Genomic DNA, 24,405 nt, shown 5'->3' on the forward strand with positions numbered 1-24,405 from the left:
AGGGGGCAGTCCTTCACAACAGATGATTAAGTGGTACATTGTACTCCCTCACACCTGCAACACGGGGTTGTCATAAAACATGACATTACATGGAATGACAAATGACTACTAAGGTCATATCCGCACTCTTTACCAAAATCCTGTTATGAAGCTTGAAACACTGAAAGCTTATTGAAGCCTTCAGATGTTTAGATTTTTGTGTGCCATGCCTCATAAGAGAGGTTTCCAAAAAAGGTCCTTCCAGGTCACAAGCTCCAAGGGACTTTAACAACCCCATAACGAAGGAATTATTACCAAACCTTCAAAACGAAGTCGTATCGATTATTAACACCGGGCTTGTGACGTTTCTCCTCTCACCTCTCGTTGAGCTCCATCTCCGCTGCCTCCCACTTCTCAAACTGTCCGGTGACGTCACAGGGAGCTCGGAGAATGTCTTTGACATTGAGGAAAAACTCCTGTTGAGGAGAGGAAGACTAAATGAAAAACTCCTGTGAGGAGAGGAAGACTAACTGAAAAAGAAAGTCCCCTTGTGGTCAGCGGACTCAAACAGGTGCACTTTGAGTCCTCTGAGCCGGAGAGTAGAAGAAGAAAAACTAGAACAATTTCATGAAAATAAACACTGCTACACGAACACGCTAGCTGCTCCTGTAGTCTTCCAGTCACTGCACTAACGCTAGTTGGCGATGGCCCTATCAGAGCCGGCGCCAGAATGAATCAGTTGGACAGGCATTTGACTTCCACAATTGACAGAGACGAGCGCCAACAAGCAGCCGAGCGAGCGAAACAGCGCCCCTCTGTCTCAGTATGTGTAGCCCATGTATCTGATGCTATCTGGCCAAAAACATTATGGCATGTCATATTGTTTTTTAATGGGTTTTATAGTAAAGAAATGTAATTTGACTGAAAACATGCATTACCTTTCAATGTGGCATGAACACAACCAGTCATGTTTTCATCCGATTGTTAAACAAATCACTTTAAAAAAGTAGGTTACCTTTGTACATTCGTCCCAAATAATTACAGCATCCGAACAGTGCACCGGGCAACTTTCCTTCAATTCACAAGTGTCTGAAACTATCTCACCGGAGAAAACATCCCAGCGGGCAAAGCAGCGCCTTATTACATGTAGCCCAGGTATCTGATGCAGTCTGGCCCAAAAAATGATAACATGGGCCACACATACTGACACAGAGGGGCGCTGTTTCGCTCGCTCAGATGCTTGTCAGCGTCCGTCACTCAAATAAATAATCAATATTGAAATATTTTATTTAGACAGGAGGTACGGTAGTGTGGGCCAGGCCCCCTAAGACCTGCTCATAACGCAGGCCCTGGGCTCCAGAAACTACCTTCAAACTGCACACAGATATAAAAGGACTTAGATGCCAAAATGTGGACCTACCCGTTTAAGACTATAGAGGAGCACCTCTGGGCTATATTATCACTTACATTCAGGAATTTCTCGTAGTGGACAGCTGACTCCATGGTGTTGGAGGAGTAATCCAGGGTGTCCTTCCAGGAATGCATCAGGAAGGCTAGACGGAGCTGCCGAGCTGAGGGGAACACACAGAACAGCTGTTAGCTTGCACACACACACACACACACATTGCCATAACATAATGCTGTTGTTTTAGTGGCTACTGAGAAGTAGCTTCACCTGTGTTCTTCGCCAGGGCATCCTTGATGGTGATGAAGTTCTTGAGAGATTTGGACATCTTGCAGCCTGCGATGGTCAGGTGACCAGTGTGCAGGAAGTAGCGAACCCAGTGGTCGTTCTCAAAGTAAGCCTGCGTGGACAAGTCTCCTGCTTGTTATTCAACTTGAATACTACGGTTACATTCCAATTCCCTACCGTTCTCCCCGAAGTGTACACTTTCACTTGCCCTTGTGGACTTTGCTGCTACTATAGGCCAATGCTTTCAAATCCTAGAGGGGGAGTGAACAAGTGCACACTTGGGAGTACACAAACGGACCACCGTCCATGTCATAGAAACAGATCACTTGAGAATAAACCCTTACCTCGGACTGAGCCAACTCATTATCGTGATGGGGGAATCGGAGGTCAAACCCTCCTCCGTGGATGTCCATGGACTCTCCCAAGATGGAACCAGCCATAGCGGAACATTCGATATGCCAGCCAGGCCGTCCCTTTCCCCAGGGTGAGTCCCAGGACGGCTCCCCCGGCTTAGAGGCCTTCCACAGGGCAAAGTCATTCTGCGACCTCTTCTCACTGAGCTGGTCTGCTGAGACACTCAGATCTCCTGCAGGACACAGCGGACAACCAATAACTCACATACATTGTAGCAGTTAGTTTAAAAAAAAAAAGTGCTTTATAAATGATTGATATTATTACCCTCTCCCTCCTGCAGAGCTTTCATGTCACCGACCGCTTCAGGTACCAGCTTGCCGTACGCGTGCTTCTGGCTGGTGTCAAACTTGGCTGTGTCAAAATAAACTGAACCGTTGGACTCGTACCTGCCGACGGGAAAATAAAAACAACCCCACAGAGATAGAGGGATGAACAAAGAGTTGTTTTAAAACTAATTCGAGGAGGGGGGGCTGAATGATAACAGAGACCATCTCTCCCTTACCCGAAGCCATTGTCTAGGATCTTCTTCACAAAGTCCACGATCTCTGGGCAGTACTCGCTGACGCGGGTGAGTACGTCCGGGGGAAGGACCTGGGGGGGGGGGGAAATCAGAATAGGTGGGGGAATCAGTCATTTTAACAATCATCATCAGATTGGCACTAGAAAAGTAGTCATTTTAATTGTAAAATATGATTAACAATTAGAAACATTAATGTTACATTACTGCTGAAATACTGTATGGTTTACGTGATAGGGCCCTGTGTTTTTGCATAATCGTGTAACATAAGATTTGATCCTGTGTTTTAACTCTTATCCAGAATGAGAAGAAATGATCTGAGGATGGTGCTGGACCATCTGACATTAAAAGAAAAGAGGACAGTTTGATGAAAACTCTTTACATAAAAAAAGGTTCAAATTCAGGTCATGTGACATAATAGTTGTGTGTGTTTCCACCTACATTCAAGATTACTCATCTGATAATGAGCATTGACACTAGAAAAGGTCATAGTAAAAAACAATGAACAATTCATTATAAATATAAATGTTATATGAATGATAAAATATGGGTTGTGTGTGTTTCCACCTACATTCAAGGCGTCCATGTCGTTGTGGTACTCCCCTTCCCAGAACTTTGGAAGAAGAGAGAAGATGGAGTTCTCGGTCACTTGACTGCCAAATTGAGCATCCAACCAATCAGACAGCAGGTCTTTGGCCTTCTCCAGTAACACCTTCAAAAAGAACAAAAGAACACATTTGACTTCTGTTGTCTCTGGTGTTCTTTTTCGTAAAGTGCGTCGCAAAGGAGGATGGTGGCACCTTAATTGGGGAGGACGGGCTCGTGGTAATGACTAGAGCAGCATCAGTGGAATGGTATTAAATACATCAAAGACATGGTTTCCATGGTTTCCAGGTGTTTGATGCCATTCCATTTGCGTTGTTCTGGGCTTCTACACCTGCATTGCTTGCTGTTTGGGGTTTTAGGCTGGGTTTCTGTACAGCACTTTGAGGTATCAGCTGATGTAAGATGTGCTTTATAAATACATTTGATTTGATTTATGAGCCGTTCTCCCCTCAGCAGCCTCCACTGGACTGTGTGGAGACAATCAAATGTGACTTGACTAGGTAGCTCAGTCCAAACCTCTGGAAGTGTATTAGACTTGTCAGGAACCGTAGAGATCCATGTTGTACAGCAGAGAGGAGATCTTACCTGAGCCAGGCGTTGTATGTCAGCCTCCCCAGCCTTGCTCTCCACCGCCCCCTGCAGGGGTCCCAGGGCAGCAGCGACAGCAGAGTCCAGCCTCTCCAGCATCTGTTTCTTGTCTGGGTCTGTGGTCTCAGCCAGCTTGGCCTGGAAGGGCTGCAAATGATATGGAGTGAATGGGATGTTAGATGTGGTAATGTGACATCCAGCGCCAAAGCTCACCACTCTCTCTATATATGGGACGGTTCATTCTCACCCCCCATACAGGGGTGAACTTTAGAACCTGAGAGTATGCCCAGGACATGCCACTGTTCCACAGATGACCAATCACGCAACCACACCTGGAAATAGTGACTGATTCATTTGTCATTAACTTTGTAGACACTATAAAAAGTTTGATGTCTTACCCCTCTGGCACTAAGGACATCCTGTAGTATCTGGGCAGCCGCTGGCTTCTTCTCCCTGTACTGTTCCAGGAGGTAGTTCTGTCTGGCCCGCCTGATGATCTGACAGACAGACAAATGATCACTAACCATTCAGCCAACGGTTCAGTTTTCACAACATGTTGTTTTGTACCACTGCTGGTTACCTTGTCATCTACGTCAGTAATGTTCATACAGTAGAACACGTCATATTTGAAATAGTTCATCAGAATCCTTCGGAGGATATCAAAAGATATGTAAGATCTGAAAAACAAAAAAGGAATCAAATCATTTGGACACAGATCTTAACATTCAAATTGAAACTGATTTAAAAGGTTCTACAGCAGGAAATAGTCTTAGTTCTTAGACTATTATTTTCCAGAACAGTTATAAGTCAGGAAAGTATGACCCTTGTTTCATCAACATGTCATTATCAAAATGTCATCATTAAAAGATGCACTATGCAGAAATCACTCCTCCATTTACTGGTTGCTAAAATTCAAATAGTTTCCCTAATTTCAGTTTATGTGACAAAACAAACAAGTGTAGTGTAGAGACTCGTTGTACCATCTAAACCACTGAAATATATTTCCATCACCACAAACGGTTGTATTTTCAGCTGTTTGAAGCTGGTGTACAAAAACCCAAAGTGAAAGATGCAGAAACAAAACTGAAGAACGGGCAGCATAGAAATATCACACATAGAAAAATTGTCTAAGAAGCTGTAGATCTGTTCTATGTGAATTTGGTCGGGTCGGTCAGGTACATACTGCACCTTTAAAATCATTGAAATGCCAGTTAGGTGAGCCCTTATTAGGTTTGCCACCTCACCTGCATTTTCATGACATATTTTAGTTTTTTTCTTCTATTTGTGACTACTGGACTAAACCTATTGGACAATACCTATTGGACCATAAACTAAATCTATTGGACTATATCTATTGGACCATAAACTAAACCTATTGGACTATAGACTATACCTACTGGACTAGACTAAACTTATTGGACTATAGACTATACCTACTGGACTAGACTAAACTTATTGGACTATAGACTATACCTACTGGACTAGACTAAACCTATTGGACTATAGACGATACCGTTTGGAGTATACGTATTGGACTATAGACTAAACCTATTGGACTATAGACTATACCTATAGCCAGAAGCCTGAATCTAATGTGACCAGCTAGCACCATTTATGGTTATACCACCGTATTACTGGAAACGGTTTAATTAAACTTTCGCTTTCACAGTGAATGTCACCCTTTTAATGTAGCCATCCGGTGTATGTGACAATAAAACATTTATTATTATTATCATCCACAGAACATCATGACAAGCGCTGGAGATAGTAGCTATGAGTATTCTGTGAGAATAGTAATGACCGTGGTGTACCGAGCATCACGAAGCCAACAGTACAACGGGCAGGACTATTGACTATACCTATTGGACAATAGACTATACATATTCTATACCTATTGGACAATACCTATTGGACTATAGACTATACCTATTGGACAATACCTATTGGACAATAGACTATACCTATTGGACAATACCTATTGGACTATAGACTATACCTATTGGACAATACCTATTGGACTATAGACTATACTTATTGGACTAAACCTATTGGACTATGGACTAAACCTATTGGACTATAGACTATACCTATTGGACTAAACCTATTGGACTATAGACTATACCTATTGGACTAAACCTATTGGACTATAGACTAAACCTATTGGACTAAACCTGTTGGACTAAGCCTATTGGACTATAGACTAAACCTATTGGACTATAGACTAAACCTATTGGACTAAACCTATTGGACTATAGCCTATACCCATTGGACTATAGACTATACCCATTGGACTAAACCTATTGGACTAAACCTATTGGACTAAACCTATTGGACTAAACCTATTGGACTATAGACTATAGACTATACCTATTGGACTATGGACTATACCTATTGGACTAAACAGCTCTTTGCGGTGTGTCACAAACTGCTCGTCTTGTTACTTCCTGAAGTGAACTTTACCTGGCATGTCCCATGTGAGAGGCATCATAGACAGTGGGTCCGCAGCAGTACCACGACACCTTGTTTCCATTCTGGGGAACAAACAACTCCTGCAATAATAACAGTCTGGTATTAATAATAGTACATTTACCAGACACTATTATCCAATAATAACAGTCAGGTATTAATATAGTACATTTAGCAGACACTATTATCCAATAATAACAGTCTGTTATTAATATAGTACATTTAGCAGACACTATTATCCAATAATAACAGTCTGGTATTAATAATAGTACATTTACCAGACACTATTATCCAATAATAACAGTCAGGTATTAATATAGTACATTTAGCAGACACTATTATCCAATAATAACAGTCTGTTATTAATATAGTACATTTAGCAGACACTATTATCCAATAATAACAGTCTGGTATTAATAATAGTACATTTACCAGACACTATTATCCAATAATAACAGTCTGGTATTAATAATAGTACATTTACCAGACACTATTATCCAATAATAACAGTCTGGTATTAATATAGTACATTTACGAGACACTTTTATCCAATAATAACAGTCTGGTATTAATATAGTACATTTACCAGACACTTTTATCCAATAATAACAGTCTGTTATTAATATAGTACATTTACCAGACACTTTTATCCAATAATAACAGTCTGGTATTAATATAGTACATTTACGAGACACTTTTATCCAATAATAACAGTCTGGTATTAATATAGTACATTTACCAGTCACTTTTATCCAAAGCGACAGTCATGCATGCATACATTTTACGTATGGGTGGTCTTTGGAATCGAACCCACTACCCTGGTGTCACAAGTGCCATACTCTACCAACTGAGCTACAGAGACATTCAGTGTCTTTCTTTCCTATTTGATCATAAGGATTCAGCCATCCAAAATGGCCCTCAAACGAGCAAAACAAAAGAAGGTCAATATGTCACCTTGGTGCGTGTGAGGCTGTTGTAGAGTCTCAGCTTTGGCAGGTTGGACCCGGCTGGGGCAGACCAGGGGGGCTGGACCCTCTTTCCTTTTACTAAAAAAAAACAGAGGACACATTTAATTAGAACATTAGTCAAACGTTTCTCTGAAGAGGGCATGCTGTTAAATGGTGTCTCATTGAAAGTCAGGCAAATTATGGAATTGAATTTCCTCAAATCTCTGGATTCACCAATTAAAACTTTGAAGACATTTTAGTGATTTGAGCAGGCAACTGTCTGAGGGTATGCAAGCCACCACTATTCTGATGGCAACCACCCCGGGTCTCCAGAGCACAGGAACACCATACAGTCTGATGACAACCCCCCTGGTCTCCAGAGCACAGGAACACCATGCAGTCTGATGACAACCACCCCTGGTCTCCAGAGCACAGGAACACCATGCAGTCTGATGACAACCACCCCTGGTCTCCAGAGCACAGGAACACCATGCAGTCTGATGACAACCACCCCTGGTCTCCAGAGCACAGGAACACCATGCAGTCTGATGACAACCACCCCTGGTCTCCAGAGCACAGGAACACCATACAGTCTGATGACAACCACCCCTGGTCTCCAGAGCACAGGAACACCATGCAGTCTGATGACAACCCCCCTGGTCTCCAGAGCACAGGAACACCATACAGTCTGATGACAACCCCCCTGGTCTCCAGAGCACAGGAACACCATACAGTCTGATGACAACCACCCCTGGTCTCCAGAGCACAGGAACACCATGCAGTCTGATGACAACCACCCCTGGTCTCCAGAGCACAGGAACACCATGCAGTCTGATGACAACCACCCCTGGTCTCCAGAGCACAGGAACACCATGCAGTCTGATGACAACCACCCCTGGTCTCCAGAGCACAGGAACACCATGCAGTCTGATGACAACCACCCCTGGTCTCCAGAGCACAGGAACACCATGCAGTCTGATGACAACCACCCCTGGTCTCCAGATCCCAGGAACACAATGCAGTCTGTGTGCCTTCATCAAAGCTGCAGGCCTGCTACCAGTAGACTTAGTTTGCTTGGGGGGAGGGGTGGAAAGCAACACACTAGCTAGCCCTCAAAGTGCATGTCGAAAACAAACACAAAACCCACACAGGAAGGAACACAGGTGTGATGGCAAAAAAAATTGAACAAACACAAAACCCACACAGGAAGGAACACAGGTGTGATGGCAAAAAAAAATGAAAAAAATTAGAAATTAAAATAAACAATTCAGGGATGGGAAATAGTCCAATGAAACAACCAAACGGTGGTCCTCCTGCCACTAGCCGTTAACACTGTTGACAAATGAATACAGGCCTAAAGAAAAGTTACAGACTTCGATGATTGCGAAATGCTAGTCATGCAAATGTTATTATCGGTCCATATTGAACAGGGGCTTGGGCAATATCTGACACTGAATCTATATTGAACAGGGGCTTGGGCTATATCTGACACTATGAGTCCATATTGAACAGGGGCTTGGGCTATATCTGACACTGAGTCCATATTGAACAGGGGTTTGGGCTATATCTGACTCTATGAGTCTATATTGAACAGGGGCTTGGACTATATCTGACACTATGAGTCTATATTGAACAGGGGCTTGGGCTATATCTGACACTATGAGTCCATATTGAACAGGGGCTTGGGCTATATCTGACACTGAGTCCATATTGAACAGGGGCTTGGGCTATATCTGACACTATGAGTCCATATTGAACAGGGGCTTGGGCTATATCTGACACTGAGTCTATATTGAACAGGGGCTTGGGCTATATCTGACACTATGAGTCTATATTAGAGGTCGACCGATTAATCGGAATGGCCGATTAATTAGGGCCGATTTCAAGTTTTCATAACAATCGGAAATCTGTAATTTTGGACGCCAATTCTTTTATTTTTATTTTTTTTAACACACCTTTATTTAACTAGGCAAGTCAGTTAAGAACACATTCTTATTTTCAATGACGGCCTAGGAACGGTGGGTTAACTGCCTTGTTCAGGGGCAGAACGACAGATTTTTACCTTGTCAGCTCAGGGATTCAATCTTGCAACCTTACGGTTAACTAGTCCAACGCTCTAACCACCTGCCTCATGAGGAGCCCGCCTGTTACACGAATGCAGTAAGAAGCCAAGGTAAGTTGCTAGCTAGCATTAAACTTATCTTATAAAAAACAATCAATCAATCATAATCACTAGTTATAACTACACATGGTTGATGATATTACTAGTTTATCTAGCGTGTCCTGCATTGCATATAATCGATGCAGTGCGCATTCGTGAAAAAGAACTGTCGTTGCTCCAACGTGTACCTAACCATAAACATCAATGCCTTTCTTAAAATCAGTACACAGATGTATATATATTTTTAAACCTGCATATTTAACTTAAAGAAATCCAGGTCTTGCGTTCATTGCACGCAGAGTCAGGGTATATGCAACAGTTTGGGCCGCCTGGCTCATTGCGAACCAGTTTGCCAGAATTTTACGTAATTATGACATAACATTGAAGGTTGTGCAATGTAACAGGACTATTTAGACTTATGGATGCCACCCGTTAGATAAAATACGGAACCGTTCCGTATTTCACTGAAAGAATAAACATTTTGTTTTCGAGATGATAGTTTCCGGATTCGATCATATTAATGACCTAAGGCTCGTATTTCTGTGTGTTATGTTATAATTAAGTCTATGATTTGATAGAGCAGTCTGACTGAGCGATGGTAGGCACCAGCACGTTCGTAAGCATTCATTCAAATAGCACTTTCGTGCATTTTGCCAGCAGCTCTTCGCAAAGCTTCAAGCATTGCACTGTTTATGACTTCAAGCCTATCAACTCCCGAGATTAGGCTGGTGTAACCGATGTAAAATGGCTAGCTAGTTAGCGGGGTGCGTGCTAATAGCGTTTCAAACGTCACTCGCTCTGAGAATTGGAGTAGTGGTTCCCCTTGCTCTGCATGGGTAACGCTGCTTCGAGGGTGGCTTTTGTCGATGTGTTCCTGGTTCGAGCCCAGGTAGCGGCGAGGAGAGGGACGGAAGCTATACTGTTACACTGGCAATACTAAATTGCCTATAAGAACATCCAATAGTCAAAGGTATATGAAATACAAATCGTATAGAGAAATAGTCCTATAATTCCTATAATAACTACAACCTAAAACTTCTTACCTGGGAATATTGAAGACTCATATTAAAAGGAACCACCAGCTTTCATATGTTCTCATGTTCTGAGCAAGGAACTTAAACGTTAGCTTTCTTACATGGCACATATTGCACTTTTACTTTCTTCTCCAACACTTTGTTTTTGCATTATTTAAACCAAATTGAACATGTTTCATTATTTATTTGAGGCTAAATTGATTTTATTGATGTATTATATTAAGTTAAACTAAGTGTTCATTCAGTATTGTTGTAATTGTCATTATTACAAATAAATTTTAAAAAACTACTTTAAAAAAAAAAAAAAGTTTTTTTTTTTTTTTTTTTTTTTTTTTTTTTTAAATCGGCCGAGTAATCAGTATCGGCTTTTTTGGTCCTCCAATAATCGGTATCGGCGTTGAAAAATCATAATCGGTTGACCTCTAGTCTATATTGAACAGGGGCTTGGGCTATATCTGACACTAGGAGTCCATATTGAACAGGGGCTTGGGCTATATCGGGCACTAGGAGTCCATATTGAACAGGGGCTTAGCCTATATCTGACACTAGTAAGCTTCTATGAAGCCCAATGTGTTGCTGCTGAAATAATGAAGGATAGGCCCAACAGCTTTAAAATGTAGCATCTCATTCTAGAGCGTCTGTCAGCAGAACACAAGGGTGTTGCCAGAAGCCTGAATCTAATGTGACCAGCTAGTACCATTTATGGTTATACCACCGTATTACTGGAAACGGTTTAATTAAACTTTCGCTTTCACAATGAATGTCACCTTTCACTGTAGCCATCCGGTGTACGTGACAATAAAACATTTTAACATTTTAACAAATGCTGGAGACAGTAGCTATGAGTATTCTGTGAAAATAGCTGTGACTGGTGTACCGAGCATCATGAAGAGAACAGTACAGTTGTCAGGACTACTCTCACAGAATACTCTGAGCTACGGTCACCGTCTCCAGGACTTGTCATAACTCATGTTCTGGGAAAAAATAACAAATGTTGTATTGTCACATACACCAGATAGGTGCAGTGAAAGGTGACATTCATTGTGAAAGCGAAATTCAACCTTTACCCGCAAACCACTCCAGCCCCTCATGATGAGATCTGTTTTTGTGTGCCCCCCCCCCCAAAGGTGCCCATCCCTGATTTAAATACATTCGGGATGCCTGAACATAGGTAGAAGAATGACATTAATTTAATTGACTATTTAAATAGCTAGCCTTACCGACATTCCAAAGTGACCATGCACTATCGGTCTAGTCTAGGGGAGGGGGGGGGGGGACATGACTGCCCTTATGCAGTGGGCTACTCTAGTCTAAGGGGAGCATCCCTATCCTGTCCATGGGCCCTGGACTCTACTCACTGCTGCTATCTGGGCTGGGGATGTCCCGCTGCAGGGCTGCTATGTGCCTGTACCAGCGCAGAGCGTGCACGTGCTGCGGGGCCGGAGGCCTCTGCAGGAGCTCAAAGACCTCCTGGTCCACCCGAGAGGGGCTGAACCCAGCCAGGTAGCTGCGGGAGCTCAGGTACTCATTCAGAGCCACGGTGGCTGTGGCCTCCTCACTTGTGTGCAGCAAGAAGCCATAATCAAAGGCTGTGGAAAACAAGACAGCACACATTCACCCACAGACAAGACACCATTGAAAAACCAAAACTAATTTCGGATTGGTTTCGTCTCTAGACAAGGCAAAGAATTGATGCCCAAGAACGTTGTGCTGCTGTATTTGTTTATCAACCCTCTTGCTGATCAATGCCATCTGAAAGTTGACAACTGGCTAAGAGCTTTGGCTATTCCATCTGATTTGGTGTATTAACTTAAAGGCCCAAGGTATCATTTCAACAACCTGACCCTGCCACTTTGTTTGGTGAACTGGGGGATGGGAGTCTAACCTGTCAAATTCATAAATGGAGTTACAGGATGCAATGACATGTGCATTATATACAGTATATTCATTTACAAATACTCAAATGACAACATAAACAATGCAGTATTAACCTTCCATTTTGGTGTTTTGACCACATCATTGGTTATGTTATGACACAGCTGTACTAAGATCATAACAGCGCAGGAGGAAATCTTAACGTATACCTTCAACCTTCCTGTTGTGTTCATTTCATGTTAATTAATTGTGTTCCCGGTCCAAAATGACCGCCTCATTATAGCTGATTATGAATCCATAATAATACATATATTATCACCTAATATTGTGTTAGATCTTTTTATCAAGTTCTTGTGAACATTACAAGTTTTGAACTTCTATTTGCTATTTATAGCCTGTAGGCCTCATTGACCTGAGCTCATACAACTCGTTTTTGAGTAAAAAAAAGCATAATGTATGGATTATTTTGACTATAACAAATACTTAGATGAAACATATTGTGCTATTTATCACAGACTACTTTGTGTCAAAGTTTAACAAGGACTCTCTCCTCCTCACCAGTGTCATGATGAAAGATATGATCAAGGGCCTCACATACAGTATATCGTTTGGTCATTGTGCTGCCACAGAATGAATTGTGAGCGAGGCCTCAAAGCTTTATATACCAGAGCTGCAAGAAAAGCTCTATATATTATTGAAGCAATGTTGATTGTTTGTGAGAATGCCAACAGGTGTGGTTCCCTTGGGGGATAGATTCTATTGGGGAAAGGTTCCCATGGGGGTTGTCATGGAAGCCAATAAGGGGGGGGGGGGGGGGTGAGGTGTGTGTGTGTGTGTGTGCTCAAACACACATGCATGTGGGGGTCTGGGAGATGGAAGTGTGTCCATCTGATGAATGGACGTGTGCCTGAAATAAATGTTATACACTAATTGTCCTCTCACCCATTAATGTCTAATGACCAGTCATTTTTGACCGGGAACACCACAGGTGTACAAAAGTTAAATAAAACACCCAAAATGTTATGAAAATCATCAAAATGTATTTGGTGTGTTCAGATGCCAAGTGTGGACAAAGTTATGGAACCTTATGACAATCAGATTAAATTAACTAAATTTTTCAGAGAAAAAAAACATGTAAATCGGTCCAATTCGACCGGAACACAGCAGGAGGGTTACCAATGGAGAGCGCTCAATGTTGAGAGACTGTTTGTAGACGACTAGCTAGCAGTAGTAGCAGATATTTCACAAGCCATCTAGCTAGCAGAGGTAGCAGATATTTCACAAGCCATCTAGCTAGCTAGAACAATTGATTGTTATTCTACGGTATTCCTGGAAAAGGATGAATTGAGCTTTCGCTTTCAAAATTAATGTCACTTTTCACTGTACCTATCCGGTGTATGTGACAATACAGAACATTTTCTTCCCAGCACACGACCAATGTCAAGAGCTGGAGACAGTGACAGTAAGCTATGAGTAACGTTATTCTACTAAAATAGTCGTGACCGGTGTACCGAGCATCACGCAGCCACAAGTACACCGGTCAGGACTATTTTCACAGAATACCCATATCTACCGTCACTCATGACTCATGTTCTGGACATTCACTGTGAAAGCGAAAGCTTGATTCAGCCCTTTCCAGTAATACGGTAGTATAACCATTAATAGTACTACTAGCTGGACGGCACTTTGATTTAAATACATTCGTGACGCTTGATCACACCGACAGTGTCAACCAGAATGGCCGTTGCAGTGCGTACTTTGCGGTGCATACGTAGGATTTATCGAACGTATGCATCAAGTATGCGTAGACGGCTTGACAGAAATGGTAGCAGAAGGTGAATGTTTAACTTGTGTTAATCATCACGTCTCCAGATGATGCTGCGTACCATATTGCACATTGACGCTATAGATGTGTAGAATGGCATTCATTTCATTGACTATATAAATTTGCTAGCCTTACCGTAGCCAACATTCAATATCGTGCAATAATTTATATTCTGAGAACGCGCATCAAACTATGAATAAACGCATTTGCCTTGAAGAGCCGCTGCTGATATTTGGAAACATGAAAAACATGCATCGATTTCAATACTTACCTAACTCTCCCGAGCTTGACATGTCAACAGTCTGCAATTTCTGATGCAACAATAACGTGCCCGGACGTACACTCTCTCGCTAGTCTAGACCAATGACTGTATTCTCTAGACATCCGCGTTGCCTCCAGTTTTTTATGGTCGTCACTAGTTACCACAGCCACAAAGTCAGAAGGCTCAACCAATCATTTGAGGGAGTGTGATTACGAGTAGGCCGGCTCAGAAGACTCGCTTACCCGACCAATCAGATAAGGGAGTGTGATGACGCGTGTTCCGGTTCACGGGAACCGTTCAAGTTTGAACCAAATTACTAAGACATTCGGCAACACGAATTGGCAATGTCAAAAACAATCAAGAGGTTGAAACGCCATAACACATACGTTTTCTCAACAACAGGTTATGGTCGGGGTGGCAGGTAGCCTAGTGGTTAGAGCATTGGGACAGTAACTGAAAGGTTGCTAGATGGAATCCCTGAGCTGACAAGGTAAAAATCTGTCGTTCTGCCCCTGAACAAGGCAGTTAACCCACTGTTAAGCCGTCATTGTAAATAAGAATTTGTTCTTAACTGACTTGTCTAGTTAAATAAAGGTAAAAAAAAAACTGTACAGCTCCCACAGTCTTCTTATTATAAATTTCATTCAACCAATCATCAGTCAATTGTGTCAGTGCAGTGCATGATGAGTACCCTCATCTATAAGCATTCTGAAAGTCTGTTGTTAATTTGTTTACAGAGAAATAGCGTTGTATTTGGTCAAATAGATTTTTCCCCCAACAGTTTGCAAAGAGCTGGCAGCAAGAAAGATACACTGTTAGAACCAGTAAAGGTTCTAACACAGTGATGGAAATTGGTACAAAATACCAAAAAGGTGGACTGCAAGGCTATGTTAACTTAAATAAATGTTTATAGTATGTGCCTAGGTGCCAAATAAAGGAACAGGGTTGAAGTTGATCTTAAATCAGCCAATCAATAAAATTGACATTTCTGTGAAACTGTTTTATTTGTGGATTTTGAAAATAAAGACACAAAATAAAGGTGTCAATTTGTTTGTCTACATGTCATTTTAAAAACGATGATATTGGACTAAACCTACAAATATGAGTAAAGGCAAACATGATAAGCTTGCAAGCTGAGTTTCAATAAGACATCCGATTAACACTTTGCATTAAGAACGGTTGGTTTTATTATAGCTAATAAATAACCAAATCATTGATGGATCACTAGAAAAAACAAATGCATGTCTCTCATCTGCCCCTGCAGCATACTCGTCATCACACTCCCTCATCTGATTGGTTGTTTCCCACTAACTGTAAACCGGCATACTCGTCATCACACTCCCTCATCTGATTGGTTGTTTCCCACTAACTGTAAACCGGCATACTCGTCATCACACTCCCTCATCTGATTGGTTGTTTCCCACTAACTGTAAACCGGCATACTCGTCATCACACTCCCTCATCTGATTGGTTGTTTCCCACTAACTGTAAACCGGCATACTCGTCATCACACTCCCTCATCTGATTGGTTGTTTCCCACTAACTGTAAACCGGCATACTCGTCATCACACTCCCTCATCTGATTGGTTGTTTCCCACTAACTGTAAACCGGCATACTCGTCATCACACTCCATCATCTGATTGGTTGTTTCCCACTAACTGTAAACCGGCATACTCGTCATCACACTCCCTCATCTGATTGGTTGTTTCCCACTAACTGTAAACCGGCATACTCGTCATCACACTCCCTCATCTGATTGGTTGTTTCCCACTAACTGTAAACCGGCATACTCGTCATCACACTCCCTCATCTGATTGGTTGTTTCCCACTAACTGTAAACCGGCATACTCGTAATCACACTCCCTCATCTGATTGGTTGTTTCCCACTAACTGTAAACCGGCATACTCGTCATCACGCTCCCTCATCTGATTGGTTGTTTCCCACTAACTGTAAACCGGCATACTCCTCATCACACTCCCTCATCTGATTGGTTGTTTCTCGAATCCAAGATGGCGTAGCAGTCGGACGTGTGTTGTCTTGTCTTGTCCCGTGTAAATAGTCTTCGTATTTTTCGTATACATTTCGTATATATTTTAATTTCACTTTCCATCTAGGAACTGAATATACATTCCGCCTCACCCAATGTGGTACGGACCTGCTATTTTTTTATACTTTAGAACCGTAACCCCAATCAGAAGCTAGCCAGATAACTAGCTACTAGCTAGTAGTCAGTTAGCCACTGCTGCGGTCTTCACCCCTAACTCGGACACAGCCAGCTTCAATACCGGGCCAATACCTGCCAGTCTGCAAGCGCGATATCAACCCAGAGCATATAGGACTGCTTTTTCTCTACCACATCACCGGATTCCTGACGCAAGCTCTGGACAATTACACCGTATCATCACAGCTAGCTAGCTGCAACCGAGTGGCTACTACTGGCTAACACCTCTGTCCCGAAGCAAGCACCAGTTAGCCTCGAGCTAGGCCCATCTGCCGGCTAGCCGAAGAGGTCTACCAGCGAATTCGTGGGCTACAATACCTCTTTTGCCAATTGGACTGGACCTTTTTTTGCCGACACAGAGCCTTGCCAATCCATCACAACTGGTCTAAATCAGCTACAAGCTAATTTAGCCATTTTTTTTGCCGCTGCTAGTAGCTTTTACCTTCTGCACAGACACCAGCCCTGTTATTAGCCTGGATATTACTCACCTATTTACCAGCATCGGACTGTCTCTCGACAACAACGCCGGATTCCTGCCGTAATCCCTGAGCCACTACTTCTGATCCTCACAGCTAGCTTGCAGCTAGCGCAGCTAGCGCCACTGCCACGAAGCTAGCACCAGTTAGCAAACACAATTCTACAATTCACAACCTCTCTTTCGCCATCCGGCTTGGATTCTCTGTCGACACGACCACGTCTGAGCAGACCCCCTCCGTCTGAGCAGACCACCCCCCGGGCTACTAACTTTAAACGCCGCGTGCTAGCTTAGTGGAGGCCTCCCTGCTCCATCTACGGCTGCCCCCTGGACACTATGATCACTTGGCTACATAGCTGATGCATGCTTGACTGTCCATTAATTCACGGTACTCCATTCTGTTTATTTGTGTTTTATCTGTCGGCTCTGTGCTTTAACTCAGGATCTGTGTGTAGTTAATCCGACCCTCTCTGCCTAGTCGTCGCCATTTTTACCTGTTGTTGCTGTGTTAGACTAGCACCCTGTTATTGCTGCTGTTATCTTACCTGTTGTTTTAGCTAGCTCTCCCAATCAAGACCTGCAATCACTTTATGCCTTATTGTATGTCTCTCTCAAATATCAATATGCCTTGCATACTGTTGTTCAGGCTAGTTATCATTATCATTGTTTTGGTTTGCAATGGACCCTGTAGTTCCACTCTCCGTACCTCTGATACCTCCTTTGTCCCACCCCCCACACATGCGGTGACCTCACCCATTGAGACCAGCATGTCCAGAGATACAACCTCTCTTATCATCACCCAGTGCCTGGGCTTGCCTCCGCTGTACCCGCGCCCCACCATACCCCTGTCTGCACATTATGCCCAGAATCTATTCTACCACGCCCATAAATCTGCTCCTTTTATTCTTTGTCCCCAACGCTCTAGGCGACCAGTTTTGATAGCCTTTAGCCGCACCCTCATCCTACTACTCCTCTGTTCCTCAGGTGATGTGGAGGTAAACCCAGGCCCTGCATGTCCCCAGTCACCCTCATTTGTTGACTTCTGTGATCGAAAAAGCCTTGGCCTCATGCATGTCAACATCAGAAGCCTCCTCCCTAAGTTTGCCTTACTCACCGCTTTAGCACACTCTGCCAACCCTGATGTCCTTGCCGTGTCCGAATCCTGGCTTAGGAAGGCCACCAAAAATTCTGAGATTTCCATACCCAACTATAACACTTTCCGTCAAGATAGAACTGCCAAAGGGGGAGGAGTTGCAATCTACTGCAGAGATAGCCTGCAAAGTTCTGTCATACTTTCCAGGTCTATGCCCAAACAGTTCGAACTTCTAATTTTAAAAATTAATCTCTCCAGAAATAAGTCTCTCACTGTTGCCGCCTGCTACCGACCCCCCTCAGCTCCCAGCTGTGCCCTGGACACCATCTGTGAATTGATCGCTCCCCATCTAGCTTCAGAGTTTGTTCTGTTAGGTGACCTAAACTGGGATATGCTTAACACCCCGGCAGTCCTACAATCCAAGCTTGATGCCCTCAATCTCACACAAATCATCAAGGAACCCACCAGGTACAACCCTAAATCCGTAAACATGGGCACCCTAATAGACATTATCCTGACCAACCTGCCCTCCAAATACACCTCTGCTGTCTTCAATCAAGATCTCAGCGATCACTGCCTCATTGCCTGTATCCGCCACGGGTCCGCGGTCAAACGACCACCCCTCATCACTGTCAAACGCTCCCTAAAACACTTCTGCGAGCAGGCCTTTCTAATCGACCTGGCCCGGGTACCCTGGAAGGATATTGACCTCATCCCGTCAGTTGAGGATGCCTGGTCATTCTTTAAATGTTACTTCCTCACCATATTAGACAAGCATGCTCCGTTCAAAAAATGCAGAACCAAGAACAGATATAGCCCTTGGTTCACTCCAGACCTGACTGCCCTCGACCAGCACAAAAACATCCTGTGGCGAACTGCAATAGCATCGAAGAGCCCCCGCGATATGCAACTGTTCAGGGAAGTCAGGAACCAATACACGCAGTCAGTCAGGAAAGCAAAGGCCAGCTTTTTCAAGCAGAAATTTGCATCCTGTAGCTCTAACTCCAAAAAGTTCTGGGATACTGTAAAGTCCATGGAGAACAAGAGCACCTCCTCCCAGCTGCCCACTGCACTGAGGCTAGGTAACACGGTCACCACCGATAAATCCGTGATAATCGAAGACTTCAACAAGCATTTCTCAATGGCTGGCCATGCCTTCCTCCTGGCGACTCCAACCTTGGCCAACAGCCCCGCCCCCCCCGCTGCTACTCGCCCAAGCCTCCCCAGCTTCTCCTTTACCCAAATCCAGATAGCAGATGTTCTGAAAGAGCTGGAAAACCTGGACCCATACAAATCAGCTGGGCTTGACAATCTGGACCCCCTATTTCTGAAACTGTCCGCCGCCATTGTCACACCCCCTATTACCAGCCTGTTCAACCTCTCCTTCGTATCATCTGAGATCCCCAAGGATTGGAAAGCTGCCGCGGTCATCCCCCTCTTCAAAGGGGGAGACACCCTGGACCCAAACTGTTACAGACCTATATCCATCCTGCCCTGCCTATCTAAGGTCTTCGAAAGCCAAGTCAACAAACAGATCACTGACCATCTCGAATCCCACCGTACCTTCTCCGCTGTGCAATCCGGTTTCCGAGCCGGTCACGGGTGCACCTCAGCCACGCTCAAGGTACTAAACGATATCATAACCGCCATCGATAAAAGACATTACTGTGCAGCCGTCTTCATCGACCTGGCCAAGGCTTTCGACTCTGTCAATCACCATATTCTTATCGGCAGACTCAGTAGCCTCGGTTTTTCTAATGACTGCCTTGCCTGGTTCACCAACTACTTTGCAGACAGAGTTCAGTGTGTCAAATCGGAGGGCATGTTGTCCGGTCCTCTGGCAGTCTCTATGGGGGTACCACAGGGTTCAATTCTCGGGCCGACTCTTTTCTCTGTATACATCAATGATGTTGCTCTTGCTGCGGGCGATTCCCTGATCCACCTCTACGCAGACGACACCATTCTATATACTTCCGGCCCTTCCTTGGACACTGTGCTATCTAACCTCCAAACGAGCTTCAATGCCATACAACACTCCTTCCGTGGCCTCCAACTGCTCTTAAACGCTAGTAAAACCAAATGCATGCTTTTCAACCGTTCGCTGCCTGCACCCGCACGCCCGACTAGCATCACCACCCTGGACGGTTCCGACCTAGAATATGTGGACATCTATAAGTACCTAGGTGTCTGGCTAGACTGCAAACTCTCCTTCCAGACTCATATCAAACATCTCCAATCCAAAATCAAATCAAGAATCGGCTTTCTATTCCGCAACAAAGCCTCCTTCACTCACGCCGCCAAACTTACCCTAGTAAAACTGACTATCCTACCGATCCTCGACTTCGGCGATGTCATCTACAAAATAGCTTCCAACACTCTACTCAGCAAACTGGATGCAGTTTATCACAGTGCCATTCGTTTTGTTACTAAAGCACCTTATACGACCCACCACTGCGACCTGTATGCCCTAGTCGGCTGGCCCTCGCTACATGTTCGTCGTCAGACCCACTGGCTCCAGGTCATCTACAAGGCTATGCTAGGTAAAGTGCCGCCTTATCTCAGTTCACTGGTCACGATGGCTACACCCACCCGCAGCACGCGCTCCAGCAGGTGTATCTCACTGATCATCCCTAAAGCTAAAACCTCATTTGGACGCCTTTCCTTCCAGTTCTCTGCTGCCTGCGACTGGAACGAATTGCAAAAATCTCTGAAGTTGGAGACTTTTATCTCCCTCAACAACTTTAAAAATCTGCTATCCGAGCAGCTAACCGATCGCTGCAGCTGTACATAGTCCATCTGTAAACTACCCACCCAATTTACCTACCTCACCCCCCATACTGCTTTTATTTATTTACTTTTCTGCTCTTTTGCACACCAGTATCTCTTCTTGCACATGATCATCTGATGATTTATCACTCCAGTGTTAATCTGCTAAATTGTAATTATTCGATTTATTGCCTACCTCATGCCTTTTGCACACATTGTATATAGATTCTCTTTTTTTTCTACCATGTTATTGACTTGTTTATTGTTTACTCCATGTGTAACTCTGTGTTGTCTGTTCACACTGCTATGCTTTATCTTGGCCAGGTCGCAGTTGCAAATGAGAAATTGTTCTCAACTAGCCTACCTGGTTAAATAAAGGTGAAATAAAATTAAAAAATTAAAATAACCGTAAACCGGCATACGTGACATCACACTCCCTCATCTGATTGGTCGAATAGGTGGGACTTCAGCTTTTGGCTGTGGTAACCAAAGATTATGCATATACTGACAAGAAACATGTCTCGCCGCCCTAACAATTGGAGTCATTGCCCTCAAATCAGCATCTGCGGCTGTCTAGCACCCAACTATCCTTTCTTCGGATTGGTGGATACATCTCTTTATTGTAATCCTTTTTTGAATATTCGATGAGGGTTGATGACATCAACCGCCTATATTCAATGGAGAGAGATGCTATTTTACTAGCCTCATTCCATATGCATAGCCATCGCGAGACAACCCCGATATAAAGTGTTTTTTCTCAAAGTTGCCGGGATGTCCCGTGTCCTACATTTACATTTACATCATTTAGCTGACGCTCTTATCCAGAGCGACTTACAAATTGGAAAGTTCATACATATTCATCCTGGTCCCCCCGTGGGGAATGAACCCACAACCCTGGCGTTGCAAGCGCCATGCTCTACCAACTGAGCCACACGGGACCAGGTCCTACTTATATCAGAACACTCATAACAACTTAACCATTACGAAACTTCTATTAGATCAAATAAACCTCACCGAGCAAATAAACCTCACCAAGCAAATAAACCATTAATATTTTTGTTGACCAAATTCGACACTCTTTCATTGACCTCCATTCAAAAACTCCTTGCTTGGTGTGCGAAACAACGAAACACTGCCACCTGCTGGAGGGAGACAGATTTCCCGCCGAGTTGGTTCTCTCTTCCACCTCGGTGGTAAATAGTGAAGACTTTTTATATCTCAATGGTTGCCTCCCACAATTTTCAAATAGGACTCCGACAAAGATTATCTATTATATTGACAAGACGGTTGAGTAACCACTATAACAATGGAAATACATGTCCTTAAAGATGGAAGGCAGGGAGAGGAGGCGAGATCAGGTGGGAGCATTCTAGCCAATGAGAGGGCAGATACGCGTATGAACAAGAGGCACAACTCTGATATAAAGTAGTTTTTTTCAAAGTTTCCAAAATGCCACGTGTGTCCGCTTCTATCAGTGCCTTCGTAACAACCTAACCATTATGAAACGTCTATTCAATCAAATAAGGCTCACGTAGCAAATTAGAATTCCATTTATTGTTGACCAAATTCACAATCTCTCATTGACCTCCATACAAAAATGATTTTCTTATTTTCATGGACAGTTTGGGCTGAGTAATCCCTCTCGCTTCTTCTTCTCTGGCTCTGACGAGAGGTTCCGGAAATGGATTCTCAATCCTTGTAAATGCAGTGGCGGTTGGTGCCGTTTAGGATGAGGGAGGACGATTATTGTTTTCTTGAGCAGGGCCTTATTTCTATTACACCATATTGGATGACTGTCATTCATATTCCATTCACCCAGCTCAATGTAACATCGATAGGTTTAGGCTACTACATGATACTCAAATTTTCCCTATACCCATCATGAGGTTGCTACAACCTAGCCTTTAAATTAAAGTTTACAAAGTAGGTGCACAGGTCGAGAGAAAAATGTTAGTAATCAAGGTGACAGACAGTGACACATTCAACACCACCTTGCACACTCTTGCCTGCATCTAGCTGATACAGGGTGTAATCATTAGTCCAACAGTTGCAAACGAGAGTTTCTATTGGACAAATTCAGGTGTTAATCCCCGTTTCGTTCCATTTAAGAAACGTTCAACAGAATCGGCAGAATAAATACACCCCTGATCACATGCAAATACAGTTCACTTTCATAGCAGCCACAAACAGCATGAACATTTTGCTTAACCTTTCTAGGACACACGTTCCGCTCAAAAGGCAGCGCGGGAAAAAAATTATTTTTGGGAAATATGTAACTTTCACACATTAACAAGTCCAATACAGCAAATGAAAGATAAACATCTTGTTAATCTACCCACCGTGTTCTATTTAAAAAATGCTTTACAGCGAAAACACAACATATGATTACGATAGATCACCGCCAAGTCCAAAAAACACACAGCCATTTTCCCAGCCAAAGATAGGAGTCACAAAAAGCAGAAGAGATAAAATTAATCACTAACCTTTGATGATCTTCATCAGATGACACTCATAGGACATCACGTTACACAATACATGTATGTTTTGTTCGATAATGTGCATATTTATATCCAAAAATCTTAGTTTACATTGGCGCCATGTTCAGAAATGCCTTCAAAATATCCGGAGAAATTGCAGAGCCACATCTAATAACAGAAATACTCATCATACACTTTGATGAAAGATACATGTTTTACATAGAATTAAAGATACACTTGTTCTTAATGCAACCGCTGTGTCAGATTTCAAAAAAACTTTACGGAAAAAGCACACCATGCAATAATCTGAGACGGCGCTTAGATATAAAAACATTTCTCCGCCATGTTGGAGTCAACAGAAATACAAAATTACATCATAAATATTCCCTTACCTTTGATGATCTTCATCAGAATGCACTCCCAGGAATCCTAGTTCCACAATAAATTGTTGTTTTGTTCGATAATGTCAATTATTTATGTCCAAGTAGCTACTTTTGCTAGCACGTTTAGTACACATGTCCAAACGCTCGCGCAGATCCAGGCGAACTCGGACGAAAACTTCAAAAAGTTATATTACAGGTCGAATAAACTGGTCAAACTAAGTAGAGAATCAATCTTCCGGATGTTGTTATCATACATATCCAATAACGTTCCAACCGGAGAATTCCTTTGTGTCTCTAGAAGTAATGGAAAGTAAGACGATATCATTTGGAATGCGCATGACCAGGAACTGGCAATCTGCCAGACCACTGACTGAAACACCTTCCATCTGGCCCCACATCACAGTAGAGGCTTCATTCAACGTTCTACAGACTGTTGACATCTAGTGGAAGGTGTAGGAAGTGCAAACAGATCCATATCTTACTGGGATTTGAATAGGCGATGAGTTGAAAATCAACCAGCCTCAGAATTTCCACTTCCTGTTTGGAAGTTTGCCTGCCATATGAGTTCTGTTATACTCACAGACATAATTCAAACAGTTTTAGAAACTTCAGAGTGTTTTA

At 43.1% G+C, this 24,405-nt stretch overlaps 1 protein-coding gene across 3 annotated transcripts in view; it reads right to left on the minus strand.

Annotated features, from left to right (window-relative positions):
• Positions 1-24,405, minus strand: part of cars1 (cysteinyl-tRNA synthetase 1) — a 35,864-nt gene that overhangs the window by 4,329 nt on the left and 7,130 nt on the right. Inside the window, exons 1-14 of one of the 3 annotated variants that reach the window (XM_071400625.1) lie at positions 14,377-14,508; positions 11,764-11,994; positions 7,218-7,309; positions 6,258-6,346; positions 4,378-4,474; positions 4,196-4,294; positions 3,795-3,944; positions 3,175-3,315; positions 2,589-2,677; positions 2,351-2,472; positions 2,017-2,258; positions 1,655-1,784; positions 1,447-1,550; positions 358-455 (exon numbers count right to left, since the gene is read on the minus strand). In XM_071400625.1, the coding sequence (XP_071256726.1) occupies positions 358-455; positions 1,447-1,550; positions 1,655-1,784; positions 2,017-2,258; positions 2,351-2,472; positions 2,589-2,677; positions 3,175-3,315; positions 3,795-3,944; positions 4,196-4,294; positions 4,378-4,474; positions 6,258-6,346; positions 7,218-7,309; positions 11,764-11,994; positions 14,377-14,398 (1,706 nt within the window). In that variant the 5' untranslated portion in view covers positions 14,399-14,508. Of the gene's footprint in view, positions 1-357; positions 456-1,446; positions 1,551-1,654; positions 1,785-2,016; positions 2,259-2,350; positions 2,473-2,588; positions 2,678-3,174; positions 3,316-3,794; positions 3,945-4,195; positions 4,295-4,377; positions 4,475-6,257; positions 6,347-7,217; positions 7,310-11,763; positions 11,995-14,376; positions 14,512-24,405 lie in introns of those variants that run through there. The other 2 variants (XM_071400627.1, XM_071400626.1) reach the window with 2 other exon arrangements.

This window comes from Salvelinus alpinus, chromosome 5 (assembly GCF_045679555.1).
Source record: "Salvelinus alpinus chromosome 5, SLU_Salpinus.1, whole genome shotgun sequence".
NCBI lineage: Eukaryota > Metazoa > Chordata > Actinopteri > Salmoniformes > Salmonidae > Salvelinus > Salvelinus alpinus.